Here is a 14813-nt window from a genome sequence, read left to right as displayed (position 1 = left end):
TGTCATATCACAATAGCTGTATCAGGAAACATGTAATGTCATTTTGTCCAACTGTTGGTGATGCTAAATTTGATTACTTGGCTACTTTACCATATCTCTCCATGGGGAAAAAAAAAAAAAAACCTTGTAATTAATAAGCGATCTGTAGGGTGATACTTTGAGATAGTGAGACTAGCCTGTTTCCCAATAGATGTCACCCAATGGTTTAACATCCGCTGATGATCTTTTCTATAGCATGTATTACGTTAGGGATTGCACAATTATAGTTTTTCTAATTCGAGTATTCCTTTTACAATTGATAGTTAGCATCCTAACTAACTTTCTCCACCTTTTTTTGTTTTAATTATAGCATGTTTTAATCCATATCCTCATTATTCTTTTTAATGCTCAAATTATCAAAGTTTAACCACTGAAAGTCCTTCAGACTTTTGACATGTCCATATTAGTCTTTGAGCACAACACAATGTTTTATTCCCACCCTAAACTTACTTAACCGTAGATCTTGGATCTCCCGTTATCTCCAAGGAGGTTCCATGGGGTTTTAAACTAGATTCCAGCAAACCTTCCTGGTATCCTAACAAGAGGTGCCATGGGACTTTTCTGAGAAGGAACCACCCGTGGAAGGCCGGTTGAGGCAGGGTAAGAGAGAAGTATCTCCGAATGTAGAAGGTCTTCAAATCAAGTGACTTTCAGGCACATTTATGCACCCCATGCCCCAAGCCCCATTATCTGCCATAGATCAGAGTTGTAAAAGGACTACAGACAGACTTTTTAGGATTTTCTCAATTTGAGTAATCCCTGTTTCCTCCTGCCTGCCGAATTCTACTCTCTCAGGGTTCAAATTAGACTGGTTACTATGTAAGCTAGTGGGGGGAATCAACCACAGCACTGTGGTAACAAAGAATTCAGACCAGGGCCTGTAAAAATGCTAATGTCTAGAACACAAAGTTGTTGAGCAGAGGGAGAAACAGAATCTCCACATAGGTGTTTACCAAGTCACTCCTGGCTAAGAGTGTTTCACTTCTAACTGCTTCGCCTGCAATCCAGGAATCCCAGTAGAGGTTTAAAAGAAAATTAATTCCATGTGAGTAGAGATGTTTGGGGGTTTTTTAAGTGAAAATCAATCTGCTGAGATTATTCTCTATAAATCTCAGCTTCCATCTCCCCTCATTTCACCTAGTGACATTTAACCGAAAATATTTCTTGCCAATGATAATAAACGTCTCTGCTTCTGGAATGGCTCTTTCGAATGAATGAGCTGGGAAGAGTGCACTGCAGCGTAAGGATATCACCTGGCCGCCAAGGAGCACGGCGCCCCTTTTTCAGAGGCTGGCGGCCAACGAGTTTAATTGGATTGTGTCAGAATCCTTCTCTGAAGGCTCACATGCCCCTGTGACCTTTCACTGGGTTTTTATTTCCAGTTTTCACACGTAACTGTGCTGCTTCAATTAATGACTTTGGTGGGCTGGGAGTGGACTGTGCATTTTGGGTCAAAATGATCTTTCCCCAGTCCAGGAATGGGGTGGGCCATGTGTTCTTTGATCCCCGCATTTCAGAAAACTGAGCTCAGACTTCTGCTCCTCCTGAGCAGAAACAGAAAAGGCCGTAGGATTTCAGATGTGAGAAGAAGAATAAACACACGGAGATGATGCCTTTGCACGGCTCTCTGGTGAGGAAGTGTGGCCCGCAGCCTCAGGGACCTCACCGAGTGTGAAACAAGCCCTAGTGTGGCAGGCTTGGACAGGAGCGGAGAAGCCGGAAATACCAAGCTCTAGTTGAGGAGCCCTGGTGATGCAGCGGTTAAAGCGCTCTGCTGCTAACAGAAAGTTTGATGGTTCAGTGGCTCTGCAGGAGAAAGACGAGGCAGTCTGCCTCCACAAAGATTACAGCCTTGGAAACCCTGTGGGCAGCTCTACTAAGCCCTATAGGCTAGGTACACCCTGGAATCAACTCCACGGCAACGGGCTTTATGATTGTCTTGACAACAGTGGGTTGGGTTTGGTTGGGTTTGGTTTGGTTTGGTTAGAGTTCTTAAACATTTTGGGCTTTTTTTCCCCCATTAGATCCCTACAACTTTGTGTAGTGAATAGGGTCATGTCATTATCCATATTTTCTGAGTAAAAAAAATGAGAATATCAGGAGCTGAGCCAGTTAATCCATGGCAAAATAGAAACAGAAACCTAGATTTCCTTACTCTCAATTCCAGACCCTTCCTAAAACCCCGTCTGCTTCTAAAGTCCTTTGTGCCAAAAGGATGTTTGGCAAAATCAAGGACTAAGTTCTGTTCCAACCCCCCAGCTCCTATGCCCCAACCCTCTCTATCTCCTCCCCAAGCCCCAGCCTGTAACAGCATTCCCTCGGTGGACAGCTGGAATGCTTTCATTATTAGAAATAAATATTCAATAATGAGGATTTTCCTCCCGTAGGTATTTGAATTTTAGCAAAGATCTAAGTATTAAGATATTCATTTGCTCAATAAATATTTATTGAGCACCTACTACATGCCAACCACTGCTCTAAAAAAACAGCAGCCGTCCAGTCGACTCTGACTCATGGTGACCCCTTGTATGTCAGAGCAGAAATGTGCTTCGTAGGGTTTTTGGTGGCTGATTTTTCTAAACTAGATAAGCAGGCCTTTCTTCTGAGGCTCCTCTAGGTGGACTTGAACCTCCAACCTTTCAGTTAGCAGCCAAGCATGTTAACTGTACCTCCCAGGGTCTCCTAAACACTGCTCCTCAAAAACCAAGAAATCCATTGCTGGTTAGTTGATTTCAACTCATGGCAACCCCATGTGTTATCAAATAGAACTGTCCCACTGGGTTCTCTTGCCTATAATCTTACAGAAGCAGACCGCCAGCTCTTTCCACACAGCTACTGGGTAAGTTTGAACCACCAGCCTTTGGGTTAATAGCCAATTGCAAACCACTTGCACCACCCAGGAACCTGTAAACACTAATCTCAACCCATTGCCCAGTCAAGTTGATTCTGACTCATAGTGATCCTATAGGACAGAGTAGAACTGCCCCCAAAGGGTTTGCAAGGAGCGGCTGGTGAATTGGGACTGCTGACCTTGTCATTGTTAGCAGCCAAGCTCTTAACCACTGCATCACAAGGACTAGGCCCTGGGAATTCAACAATCAACAAATCAGACAAATTACTTGCCTTCAGGGGGCTTACGTACAATCCAGTAGTGCTTTCAGTTTAATCTCAGAACAAAGCTTACTTGATGGAATTTCTCGCATCACTTCAGGGTTGTAGGAAGGCTTTGCAGGCAGCAGCCTTCTCAGGCAATTCTTCAGTCCTGTGAGACTTGGTTGCTGCTTTAACCAGCCCCAACCACCTGAAAACAGTTTGTTTTGTTTTGTTTTAATGCTTTCATTATTTCCCATGACAGGCATTAGCGTTCCTCCTCCTCACAAATTTCTCTCCGTGGGAGGGTAACAAATAGTTAATTCAGGTTTCTTCAGTGCCATGGAATTCAGATAGATCCACAGGGTCAGTGAAGGGGAGAGGTAGCCATCCACCCCATAGCTGGCTGCGACCAGGAGAGCGTACTCTGTCATCTAACAGGACAGCAGCGTGGAATAGTTTAGATTCGTCTAAGGACTTAATTAAACATTCAAAGCCACATATATGAAAACCTTAGCTGACATGTCATCTTCATGAGCGAAATAAAGATTGCTAATGTGAAGCAGCTCTGAATCATGGAGATTTTATTGCTTCCATTCTGATATTAATAAAATGCAGGCTATACAGGGAGGCAAAATGCCACTTTGACTTTCTTATCGTAATCAACAATTCAGCACAAGGAAGACTGGTTTTATTGAACTCCAGAGAGATAAATTGGAAGGAAGGAATCAGCTTATCAGTACAGGACCATCTAAACCTCTCACTCTAGAAATAAATCAATTTTCTTTTTCTTTTTTGCAGAAGGTAAACCCAAAAAGGGTGTAACCTACCCAGCGGCTCTTACATATTCATCATCTAAAAGCCCAGCTGCCAAGGCAGGCAAGTGTTTGCGTGTGATTTCATCGAAATCTTCTGAGTTCGTCAACATGCAGTGTTGTGTTTCAGGAGATAGTGCAGAAATTAACATCGTCCCCAATCAGGCTCCACTGTCTCCAGTAAGATTTTAACAGATGCCAGGAACATGGGCACAGAAATCGATGGGATCAGGTGGCTGGGGCTGAAGAATGAAGGCCTTATTTTTTCTGTTTTGTTTTGTATTGTTTTAGCAATTCCAAGATTGTCTCTGTATTTGTGCCATTTTTGTTCAGAATGACTATTGCCTTGAATTTTACTATATTGTTGCTTTAGAAGATGACATGACATTCTGTCTGGAAGTGCTTCCTGGCAGCTGGAAGAGAAAAGCTGTATCTACTTAGGTAGGACATGAAGGGAAGCAAAGACAATGATGTGGCTTATGTGATAACGGATTCCCTCAGGGGACGGCACCCGATCCAAACAACCCAGGCCAAAACCGACCCTGTCTGTGGGTTGGTTGTGCCCACCCAGCTTCCATGTGAATTGCAAAAGGGGGTGCAGATAGACCTCAGGCAAAGGAAATGCCTTTTTATAGATTTCTGTGCTAAAGTGAGAACTGTGCCGTGCAATACTGTGTCTGTGGGGTGCTATGATTTCCCACACGGGCAAAGAGAACTTGGGAATTGCTTTCTAATGGGATCTTGCATGGTTTCCAGAAACTTGATGGGCTAGCTGATTTTTTATTTTGTTCAGGTTCTATTCATGTACTTAAAGTGAACAATGGTTTAAGAATAGCAATAGAAGTTAGCATCTATTGAGCACTGCTGTGCTCCAAGAGCAGGATAATCACGTGTTTAATCACCCCGACACCGTAGGTAAGTACTATTCTTGTCCTAATTTAGAGCTTGAGGAAAATGCAGCACAGAGAGTTTAAGTAACTTACTCTTTGCCACACAGCTAGTAAGTAGCAAAGCTGAAAATCAAACCCTGCATCCTGGCTCCAGAAACCCTTTTCTAAACCATGATACTATGTTTTCTTACGCTAATAATATTGTCCTAATTTGAGGAGCCCTGGCATACAATTAAGGAACGATGCCCCCCTTCTGTAACTGTCCCCAACTACTATTATCTTCAATGACTTATTAATTAGTCCAGAAATCCAGACTCTGGATAGTTCGCTTCAATTGTAAGGATATAGTTGTGCACCCACCCTCCACCCCCCTACCCCATGCTGGCAGCAGGTGGAGGTGCCTCATCATCCATTTCTGAGACATCACTTTTTTCTTCTTTCAGTATGGATACAGGGAACAGGAAACTGTCACAGAAATCTCCTTAAGTGACTGGGCAGTCGGTGGGGGAGATGTCCTCTCTGTTATCTCAGCTAGGCTAACACAGTGACTTCTGAATAGGTGCTGTGTGTGGATATCAGGGGCAAGGGGCAGTGTTCAGCCAGAAGTCTTTCTCCAAGTTAGGTATGCCATCCCTTGGCCCAGCACCCCTGGGCAGCCCCTCCTCTCCTGCCCCCTAGCAGAAAGCCAAGGGAGCAGCTGGGGCTCTCTTCCTCCTCCAGGTCTGAGGAGAGCTGAGATAAGGCGAGGTGGCATACTTCTTCCCATCACTTTCAGCTTTGGCCTCCCGAGCCCTGCTGACCTGGGCCACTCCAGCACCACCACCACCACCGCCCCCCCATATGCACACACTCTCAGAGATCCCTGGTACAGAAACTGTCACTATATTCAAGCAAGCCCCCCAACTTCTGGGACGACATGTCAAGCACCTCCTATTTTTACCATGAGGGAGAGAGTGCTTCTAGGATCCCAGAATACTCCAAAACCTTCTCTCCAAACTCAGATCCTGCAGTACATAAGGGTGGACCTCTGATCCCTGCAACTCAGAACACGTCAGCAGGACTGAGACGCCCACCTCCTCTCCCATGGGCCCAACCAACCTTGATGAATGTCTCTCTTGAAGCACCTGATTTGGCTTGGGGAGGACAGAGCACATAGGAAGAGAGGGAAAACCTCTTACCCTGAATACCGCACTCCCCAAAAGGTAGCTCCTCTTCATCTGGCCCTGTCCTTGCCCTCACTGGCCGGGGTGAGGTAGGGGGTGATTATGCCAGTTCTCCTGAGATGAGCTATAAGCGAACCTCAGGGAGAGCAAACTGGCCCCACTTGGGGGCAGTTCAGGCTGTGGTGAAATGAGATCCTTTAGGTGGCCTTTTGCCTTGGTTCTTTGGAAAAGCAGGTTATTTTTCCCTTAAGCCCTGAGGAGTTACCTTTGCCCTACTTTTCTACCCCAGAAGGTTTGTTACTTTTGTCCAGGTTGATTGACCTTTCCGGGTTAAGCTATAAACAACTGGATTTGATGCTTTTTGTTTGGTCCTGGGCTGCAGCCGACCCGTTGATTGGTATGTACCTTGCAGGGATTGGTCAATAGACTATGCAAATGAGATGAGTTGTAGCCCAACCTTGCCTAATATGCAAATGACATGTCTGTCACCTACAGAGAGGGGCTAGGTCAGTTCATGGCCCTGGTGAGAGTGCCATGCCTTGAAATTGACAAGGAGTTTATGTATTTAAGCAACCAGCCCCACTAAGGTTGAGAGACAGAAAGAAGCAAGAAAAGAAGCAGAAGGAAGAAAAAAGGGAGAAGAAGCAGAGACCGAAAAGAGGCAAGGAACCTCCTAAAAGAGCTATAACATGGTCAAGGACAATGACAGGCCCAGTGGCAGAGACTGCAGCAACAGGACCAAGAGGATCATGTCCTGAGGGAGCCGAAAGGAACCTGTCCTCGTGGGGCCAAGAGGAGCTGACAAAGCTGTCCTACACTGAAGAACGAAGACTGCCTGCATGCTTCCTGATTCCTGAGTTGTAGCCTGTTGATCCCGATCTCAAGTTGTTCCTCAACAAACCACTTAAATAAAAGTACGGTCTGTTGCTACCGGAGAATAGCCTCTGTTCTTGTCTTCGGTGTAGGAAAGAATTCAAACCCTGAGACAAATAGTGTCAAGCAAGCAGAGGTTTATTAGCTAACAGAGGGTTAGTAACAAAAGTACACTTGACTAGGGAGCACCAAGCAGGCTACTCAGATATAAAGAATCTGAGAGCCCCGATAGTTGTTTTCTTAGAATTTTTTATCCTTCTTGTCTCTTATCTCTCCATGTTAATGTTTAATTAGCCAAGACAGGGACCCCTAAAGAGATTATTTCCTTGGCTTAAGGTTTAATTACCAAGTTAGGGACTTTATCAGGTTAGGGACCCTTATAGGGATCATTTCCTTGGCTTTAAGTTTAACTACGTAGGGACCATCTTATTGAGGAATGTCACCACCACCCCTTTTCTCTTCCTCTTCTCAAGTGCAAGCTTTTCCCCTTGCCCACACTGTGCGTTATGTGTGGCCATTGCAACAGATTATCGAACCCAATGGAGAATAGAGAGTGCCGTGGGAGGGACAGCTGATGTCAGAATTGGTAAAAAAGGTTGGAGAGTGGAAGTATGTCTGACCTCCACCTCAGAGAGATCAACCTTGAGCTGATCTTGACTTGCAGTATCCCCCCAAAGTTAAACACGTTCTGACATTATTATTATTACTGCTGCCATTTCACACAGGGGCACCCCTGCACATTCAGAACAGGGGTACTTGGGAGCATCTGATTTTAGCTTTGAGCCTTAACCAGAATCCTAGGATAACAGGAAGAATCTCTAGGACCCCCTGTGACTGTGGCTATCAGCTTTCTTTGTGCCAAGCACTGTGTTACACAGCAACCCTGAGGCAGAGTCCTGACATTGTCCCCATTTACAAATATTCTTAGAGAAGTTTAGTAACTTGCCCAAGGGCACAGGACTACCCAGCCCAAATCGCACTCAAATTCTGATTGTATCACCTTAAAGCTGATAAAGTGTGTGTGGGGGGCAGGGGGAGCAGGGAGATATAAAGGGTGGAAGAGGAAGAAAACCAAAAACAAAGAAACCCAGTGCCTTCAAGTTGATTCTGACTCCTAGGGACCCTATAGGACAGAGTAGAACTGCCCCTATAGGGTTTCCAAAGCTGTAAATCTTTATGAAAGCAGCTGGTGGGTTCAAACCACCAACCTTCCAGTTAGCAGCTAAGTGCTTAACCGTGGTGCCACCAGGACTCCCTGAGAAGATAGAAAGTACAGCCAAATGATGCCTTCAATTTTGAAATCCACTTGGTTTGCCGATCATTTCTATAACTTCATCTCTGTCTACCCAAGCACCAGAGCCCAGTTGACCACGTCCACCCCCAGCAAACACTGGGTCCATGTGGCTGAGTGACTGAAAGAAGGAGTACTGTAAGCTGGGGCAATGTGCTGCTATGAAAATTTATAAATGTATGGCAAAAAAAAAAAAAAAAGTTGCTATCGAGTTGACTCCGACTCCTGGAAAACCCATGTGTGTCAGAGTAGAATTTTCAATGGCTGATTTTTCAGAAGTAGATCTCCAAGCCTTTCTTCTGAGGCACCTCTGGGTGGACTCGAACATCCAACCTTTCAGTTAGCAGCCAAGCATGTTAACTGTTTGCACTTCCCGGGGCTCCTTATAGCAAAAGTCCTAGTTATAATGCCAGGCTCTACTGATATCACTTGTCCCCTTTACTAAACCATCTCATCCTTTAGGTATTACTTTCAGCCTCCTATTACTAGATCATCCATGGTTATCAGAGTTAAAAAATTAAATGCATTCCTTCATGTATTCATTGATTCAATAACCATGCAGTGAGCACCTCCTATGTACCACACTCTGAGCAAAACTCCAAGGATTCTAACATAAGAGGGATACTTGATGTTATGGGTTGAATTGTGTCCCCAAAAAGTTTATGCTGAAGTCCTAACCCCTGGTACCCAGGAACGTGACCTTGTTTGGAATAGGGTCTTTGAGGGTGTTATCAGTTAACATGAGGTCATCCTGGAGTAGGGTGGATCTTAATTTAATATGAGTGGGGTCCTATAAAAAAGAAGACACTTAGAGACAGAGGGAAGACTGCACTACGATAGCAGAAGCAGAGATTGGAGTTATGCTGCATTTGCAAACAAAGAAATGCCTGGGGCCACCAGAAGCTGGAAGAGATAAGAAAGGATCTTCATTCCCCTAGAGCCTTCATAGAGAGACCCTGCCAACACCCTGGATTCTGACTCCAAGTCTCTACAACTGTGAGACAATAAATTCCTGCTCTTGTAAGCCACCCAATTTGTGGTACTTTGTTGCAGCAGCCTAGGAAACCAGTACCCCTGGTGTCTTGCCAGGCGGTCTACTTTCAAAAAACCAGCCACTGAAAACCCTATGGAGCACAGTTCTACTCGAACACATGGGGTCGCCATAAGTCAGAACTGATGTGACAACAACTTTTTTTTTTTTCTTGCTGTGGTACCAGGGATGTGCCTTCCCAGGTATTGGTGAATGTCTCCACACCAACACTTATCTAATTTTATTCAGCTCGGAGTAGCTTTAGGCTCCAGCCAAGTAACAGCTGCTGCCTAATGGCTGTTAACTGCCTGCTCAGGAACAGCATTTATGTCTCAGGTAATGCCTGTCTGCTGTGTGAGCTGCACAAGGTGAACCAAGATGCCTTCTGTTTTTCAAGTGTGATGATTTCCCTTGGAAGAAAGTTCTCATGCTTTGGGGGGTCATCCTAACCTGATTAACCTGTTAGCTCACATTCTTGGAGAGACCAGGAAGCATTTTTCAGGGGCATGCTGAAACCTGCCAGCTGCTACCCTCAATCTCTAAAAGGAATTCATAATTCAAGAAAAAGTAGCAACAAAGAGGGGTATCCCTTTATGATTTTTACTGGAGTTTTTCATTTAAATTGGTGAAAACTTACTCCACAGTGGGACTGCCACTTTAAAGGGAGGTTTATCTAGCTTGAAGCCTAGCAAGACTCCACGTATGCTGGTTTCCAAGGCTACAAAACCGGTGTTAACATTCCCAGTTTACAAAGAAGGGAGCCAAGCTCACAAACCTTTAGCGACCAGGAGTCAAGCCTGGTACTGGCAGTGGTTCTCTAGTCAGTTTTCATCTCCAGATCTGTCTCTGAGCAGGGCCCTGGCATCGCCATTTTAATGCCTCCACCTCAGTTCTGATGATGAGCCAGGTATGTGGAGCTCTGACCCACCTCCTGCTGCTGTTGAGAAGGTGGCTGTCCAGAGCTGCTCTTGACCATGTCCAAGAGAGTAATATATTAAGGGCCTAAGGGAAGTTTTTTTTTAAGGGAAGTTATATAAATTTTTCCTCTTAAAACTTTTAAAAAGAGACCAAATTTCCACCCCTCTGAGATTGTGTGAAGAAACTGTTTTACTTCAAATTACTCAAGAAGAGCCTGTCCCATGAATTACATCAAGGGCTTTAAGTTCAGTTGGGAACTGTGAGCAATTGGGGTAGAGTGATTTTCTGTCTCCCTTTTAAAGACAGATCTGATCCACACAGGACAGAGGGCAAACAAAAACAATAGCCCATAGATAACACTGCAAAGAATGGAAATACTGGAACAGTTAATTGTGCTCATAAGAAACCTGTACATACACCAAGAGGCAGTTGTTCGAACAGAACAAGGGAATACTACATGGTTTAAAGTCAGGAAAGGTGCGCATCAGTGTAGTATCCTTTCACCATACTTATTCAGGCTGTATGCTAAGCAAATAACCCAAGCAGATAAACTATATGAAGAAGAACACACCATCAGGATTGGAGGAAGACTCATTAACAACCTGCTTTATGCAGATGACACAGCCTTGCTTGCTGAAAGTGAAGAAGACTTGAAGCACTTACTGATGAAGATCAAAGACCACAGCTTCAGTATGGGTTGCACCTCAACATAAAGAAAACAAAAATCCTCGCAACTAGGCCAATTAGCAACCTCATGATAGACAGAGGAAAGATTGAAGTTGTCAAGGATTTCATTTGACTTGGATCCACAATCAACATCCACGGAAGCGGCACTCAGGAAATCAAACAACACATTGTATTGGGCAGATCTGCTGCAAAAGACCTATTTAAAGTGTTAAAAAGCAAAAATAGCACTTTAGGACTAAGGTGTGCCTGACCCAATCGCCTCATATGGATGTGAAAACTGAAAAATGAATAAGGAAGTCCAAAGAATAATGAATGCCCCTGAATTTGGCATTGGTGAAAAATATTGAATATAACATGGATTGCCAGAAGAACAAATAAACCTGTCTTGGAAGTACCCCTAGAATGCTCATTAGAAGCAAGGATGGCGAGGCTTCGTCTTATGTTTTGGACATGTTGTCAGGAGGGACCAGTCCCTGGAAAAGGACATCATGTCTGGTAGAGAAAGCGAAAAAGGGGAAGATCCTCAAGGAGATGGCTTGACATAGTGGCTGCAATGGTCTCAAACATAGCAGTGATTGCGAGGATGGTGCAATACAGGGCAGTGTTTTGTTCTGTTGTAGATAGGGTCATTATGAGTCAGAACCAACTCAATGGCACCTAAAAACAACATTTCGTAAAATCCACAAGTGATTCTACAAAATGGCTTTTCCCTATACGATGTCGCTTGAACCCGGGCCTGCATCTCCCTAAAGAGATATTAATGGGTAGTAGCATTTACCACAGGGTAAGACAGAGGAATACTTTGGAGAAATTAGAAACTTCTCTAGGACTTGTTACGAAAGCTCAATCCCTTTCAAGTAATGGAAATGTCTTAAATCATGCAGGTTCAGTTTTGCCTGAGGATGGTGCCATGACTGGCTGAACCCTGGAGGCTGCTGCCGGCTCTTTAGTAATTTGTCTAGCACAGTACACAGGCATATGTAAAGGTGACCCACTTGTAGGCAAGAAACAGGGTGCCTTAGTTATCTAGGGCTGCTGTAACAGAAATACCACAAATGGATGGCTTTAACAAACAGAAGTTTATTCTCTCACAGACTAGTAGGCTGGAAGTCCAAATTCAGGGTGTCGGCTCTGGGGGAAGGCTTTCTCTGTCAGCTCTGGAGAAAGGTTCTTGTCATCAGTCTTCCCCTGGACTAAGAGCCTCTCCACGCAGGAACCCTGGGTCCAAAGGACGCACTCTGCTCCGGCGCTGCTATGTTGGTGGTATGAGGTCCCTGCTCTCTGCTTGCTTGCTTCCCTTTCCTTTCATCTCCTGTAAGATGACTCCACGGCACTGGTTTTTTCTGGTAAGATAAAAAATGGTGCAGGCCACACTCCAGGGAAACTCCTTTGACATTGGATCAGGGATGTGACCTTAGTGAGAGTATTACAACCCCACCTTAATCCTCTTTAACATAAAATTACAATCACAAAATTGAGGACAACCACACAATACCAGGAATCATGGCCTAACCAAGTTGACACATATTTTTAGGGGACACAATTCAATCCGTGACACATGGTAAGTGAGGGAGCCACTTCCTGCCTCACCAGCTAATGCCTGCAGGAGCACATTGAACAGCTACACTCCAGCCCAATTCCAAGGCACAGTGCGTTGACCTGCTCTCCCTTGTCACTGCTGTGACCCCACAGGAGGGGACAGCATCAGGGTGGGGAAATGAGCAGGTACCAGCACTGGGCAGCGGGTCTGCACATCCAGCCGCATGTTTGTCTATGTGGCCTTTCCCGGGCGACGGTTCTGTCACTGTTCTCCAGTGTCAAGAAAGACAGATCCCACAAAGAGGGCACAGCCTTCTTATCTCGGACTCTATTTCCCTTGACTTACTCTCCTGTGTGCCAAAAACACATCAGTCCTTAGCAGAGTTAAGGCTGGAGCTGGGATGCTGCAGTAGGCTGAGAAACGGCCTCCAAAAGATATCCACGTCCTAATCCCTGAATCCTGTGGACATTACCGTCTATGGCAAAAAAGGCTCTTTGCAGACGTGATTAATTAAGGGCCTTGAGCTAAGAAAATGTTCCTGGATTATCCAGGTGGACCATAAATGCATTTACATGCTCTTATAAGAGGGAAGCTTTTTTATAAGAGGGAAGCAGAGGGAGATCTTACCACACACAGAGGAGGAGGCAGTGAGATTGATCACTGAGGCAGTCACCCACACACACACATACACACACACACACCAGCTGCCATCGAGGCAACTCTGACTCATGGTGACCGCATGTGTGTCAGAGTGGAACTGTGCTCCACAGGGTTTTCAGTGGCTCATTTTTCAGAAGTAGGCCACTGGGCCTTTCTTCTGGGGCACCTCCGGGTGGACTCAACCCTCTAAACTTTCAGTAAGCAGCCACCTGCATTAACCATTTTCACTACACAGGTACCCTATCCCGAGGCCAATGCTGATTGAAACAGCAACAACAATGTGTCTATGAACCATTGCTTTTGGCTTCTTTCAAGTTAACTTGACCATTGATCATATTCTGCCTTGCCTATTTTGTTGTTTTGAGATGTCATTTGAATATTCTATTGTTATTTCATCTTTGGTTTGCTTATTGGCTTATCTCTTCATCCAGATTATACCTTGATTTAGGGCGGGAATGGTGGGTCATTCACCCAGATTTTGCCCCCTGCAGTGCCTAGCACAGGTCTTTGCTTGTAGCTGGTGTTCAATAAACACTTGTTCACTTTATTTTATTTCTAGTCCTATAAGAGCCTACCTGCTATTTTGAAGGCCCTGATGTGATTCTGTTTTCTTACAGGTGAGACAACAAAAGCCTATCAGAAGCCATCAGTTCCAGAGACAGCCACAATGCCAGTCACCCTGACGCAGGTGCCGACGACCACTGCAGCCAAGGCCACCCACACCTTCTTGCCAAAGGCATCCCCATCTGCAGCCTCAACCACCGGCAGCCCCAGACCACAGCCCATTTTCCACAGGAGCCAGGAGCCGGGTCAGTAAGCAGATCACTGTTGCTGTAGACTAGACAAGCAGGGGGTTGAATTTTAGAGAAAACAGCTCCATGTGAAGACCAGTTTGCAGCAGCCACCTCCCGCCGTTTCAGCTGGGTGAGTGGGGAGCACCTGAAAGCTGGGCCAGGGGTGTGTGGCTGACGTCCTCCCAGACACAAGGGGTAAACTTGAGCCAATAAGAGCTAAGCAAACCATGCAGAGGAGCTTAATAGAAATTCAAAAATAAGACTGCTGTTATTATACTTTTGAAGGTAGGCTATTATATAAAAAATTTTCCCATTGCAAAATCCTCATTTCTCCAAAAGTTCAATTCTAAGAACAGTAGATTTCTATGAACACTGGTGTTTTTGTTTTGCTTTGTTTTGTTGTGAAGTGATGAACGGTACACCCTGAAAGCCTTCAAATATTAAAAACAAACTAAACCAAAAGAAGCCCTTTAGGAAAACTCACATAGCTCAAGTTTTTATCCCTTTTCTGATTGTTTTTGTCTTATTTCTTAAATCATGCTTTAGGTTTTAGCAAAGTTCAGTTTATGTAATTAATCTCAGTGTTACATCAAACAGGACCTGAAGTGCTGATTTGATAATCCAATCTCAAGTTTCTAGCAGGCTTATATCTAAACTACCCTGGGCTAGAGGTCTTCTGGAAAGGGGGTGGGAAATTCCACAACAAATGCCATGATTACCCCAGCAATTTTTTCTAAATATTTCCCACCTGGTCCCTGCATTGTTTTTTTCTTTCAGAAGGAAATGCCCAAACTTGTTCTTTTCTGCCTCACCTCCAGCTTCCAGACATAACTGTCACATACATGGCTTCCACATCACAGCTCAGCTATTTATCCGTCCATTCATTTCACAAATACGAATTAGCGCTTACAACGTGGCAGACTGTGTGCTGAGCATTTTACCGATATTAGCCTATCAAATCCTCATAACAACCTTCAAAGTACACGTGTGACTTCTAAGGTGATTAATCCAGTGTACTGATGA

General features: G+C 44.7%; 1 protein-coding gene across 1 annotated transcript in view; it reads left to right on the top strand.

The window, feature by feature from the left end:
- Window positions 1-13813, top strand: part of VIT (vitrin) — a 44760-nt gene extending 30947 nt beyond the window's left edge. Inside the window, exons 5-6 of the mRNA XM_023555274.2 lie at window positions 3931-4008; window positions 13614-13813. Coding sequence (XP_023411042.2) covers window positions 3931-4008; window positions 13614-13813 — 278 coding nt within the window. The remainder of the gene's footprint in view (window positions 1-3930; window positions 4009-13613) is intronic.
- Window positions 13814-14813: the final 1000 nt, after the last annotated feature.

This window comes from Loxodonta africana, chromosome 26 (genome assembly GCF_030014295.1).
Source record: "Loxodonta africana isolate mLoxAfr1 chromosome 26, mLoxAfr1.hap2, whole genome shotgun sequence".
Taxonomy (NCBI): Eukaryota; Metazoa; Chordata; class Mammalia; order Proboscidea; family Elephantidae; genus Loxodonta; species Loxodonta africana.
The sequence above is the reverse complement of the archived record's forward strand: the minus strand, read 5'-3'. Positions and strand labels throughout refer to the sequence as shown.